General features: G+C 58.5%; 1 protein-coding gene across 1 annotated transcript; it reads left to right on the forward strand.

The window, feature by feature from the left end:
- Nucleotides 1-508: 508 nt before the first annotated feature.
- On the forward strand, nucleotides 509-1,747 carry LOC111664578 (melanopsin-like; the record flags this gene model as incomplete). Its single annotated transcript, XM_023419241.2, has 1 exon — nucleotides 509-1,747. A coding segment is annotated over exon 1 (1,239 nt), but the record flags the coding sequence as incomplete, so codon positions are not given.
- Nucleotides 1,748-1,753: the final 6 nt, after the last annotated feature.

A 1,753-nucleotide genomic window follows, 5' to 3' on the forward strand; every position in this document is an offset into this window, starting at 1 on the left:
TTTCTTCTGTGTTGATACAAGGAAACAAAAGAAGAAGTTTGACATTCAGACCGTCAATGTTGGAAACATGTTTTATTAAAGTCATCACGCTGACTTTACAGGACGTCACTAGAAACGTGACGAAGTGTGACCCTGTTTTCACTAAAGTTAAAAGCTCATTAACCTCAGGGTGTTAATGATGATCCACATTAAACTGCAACAGTTGGGTCACATCTGGTCCAGATGTTGATTTATCCTCTAAATGCAGACAGTTAATGGATCAGTCTGAGGTCCAATCAATGATCCTCCGTCATCATCGGTCAGACCATCGGGACATAAAGAGCTGCAGACGGACACACGAGTCCACAGAGAGACGATTCACTGAACAGCCAACATCCAGCCGACCTCCAGCCGACATCTTGCCAACCTCCAGCCGACATCCAGCCGACATCTTGCCAACCTCCAGCCGACATCCTGCCGTCCTCCAGCCGACATTCAGCCGACATCTAGCCAACCTCCAGCTGCAGCAATGAGTCATCACCAGCCCACCAGCTCCTCCTCTCTCTGCTCTGTGGGAGAAAACTGCTCCTTCCTCCAGACCAACCGCCATCACCATGTCAGAACGTCGAAGCTGCTCCATCTGCCTGGCCACACCCCCACACACCAATCCCACCTGCAGCCTCACCTGTTTCCCACCGTGGATGTGCCTGACCACGCCCACTACATTATTGGCTCTGTCATCCTGTTGGTGGGGGTGACAGGCATGCTGGGAAACACTCTGGTCATTTACGTGTTCTGTCGCAGTCGGACGCTGCGATCGCCCAGTAACCTGCTGGTGGTCAACCTGGCGGTCGCCGACTTCCTGATGTCTCTGACGCAGTCTCCGGTCTTCTTCGTGGCCAGTCTCCACCATCGCTGGGTGTTCGGGGAGCTCGCCTGCGAGCTGTACGCCTTCTGCGGCGCTCTGTTCGGCATCACCTCCATGATGACGCTGACCGCCATCGCGATGGACCGCTGCCTCACCATCACGCGGCCTCTGGCCCTGCGGGGCGGGGTGAGTCGGCGGCGGGTGTTGGCGGTGCTAGCGGCTGTGTGGTTGTACTCTCTGGGCTGGAGTCTGCCGCCGTTCTTCGGGTGGAGCGCTTACGTCCCTGAGGGCCTGCAGACGTCGTGCAGCTGGGACTACATGAGCTTCACGGCTACCGTGCGCACCTACACCATCCTGTTGTTCGCCTTCGTCTTCTTCATCCCACTCGCCCTCATTGCCGGGTGCTACTTCGCCATCTTCCAGGTGGTGCGGCGGGCGGGGCGGGAGATGAAGCGGCTCAGCTGTGGAGAGACCAACAAGGCGCACGAACGTCTGCGCAGCGAGTGGCGGATGGCGAAAGTGGCTCTGGGAGTGATCCTGCTGTTCGTGCTGTCCTGGTCTCCGTACTCTGCGGTCGCTCTGACCGCCACTGCCGGCTACGCCCACCTGCTGACTCCATATATGAACTCAGTCCCTGCAGTCATCGCCAAGGCCTCCGCTATCCACAACCCCATCATCTACGCCATCACACACCCAAAGTACCGAGCTGCCATCGGCCGCTACGTCCCGCTGCTGCGTGCCGTGCTGCGGCTGCAGGAGAAGGACCTGCGCTCCTCCTTCAGCTCGAGTGGCACCTCATCTCCCCGGGCCACGCTCACCGAGCAGGGCTCGGCGGGAGTCCGGCTCAGCATCGGCGCGCGGACTAATGGCCGCTGGGGTAAGAGCCGGCTGTCGTCGGTGTCTGAC

This window comes from Seriola lalandi, unplaced genomic scaffold, assembly GCF_002814215.2.
Source record: "Seriola lalandi dorsalis isolate HSWRI2012SDOR001 ecotype SW California unplaced genomic scaffold, Sedor1 jcf7180002001617, whole genome shotgun sequence".
Lineage (NCBI taxonomy): Eukaryota > Metazoa > Chordata > Actinopteri > Carangiformes > Carangidae > Seriola > Seriola lalandi.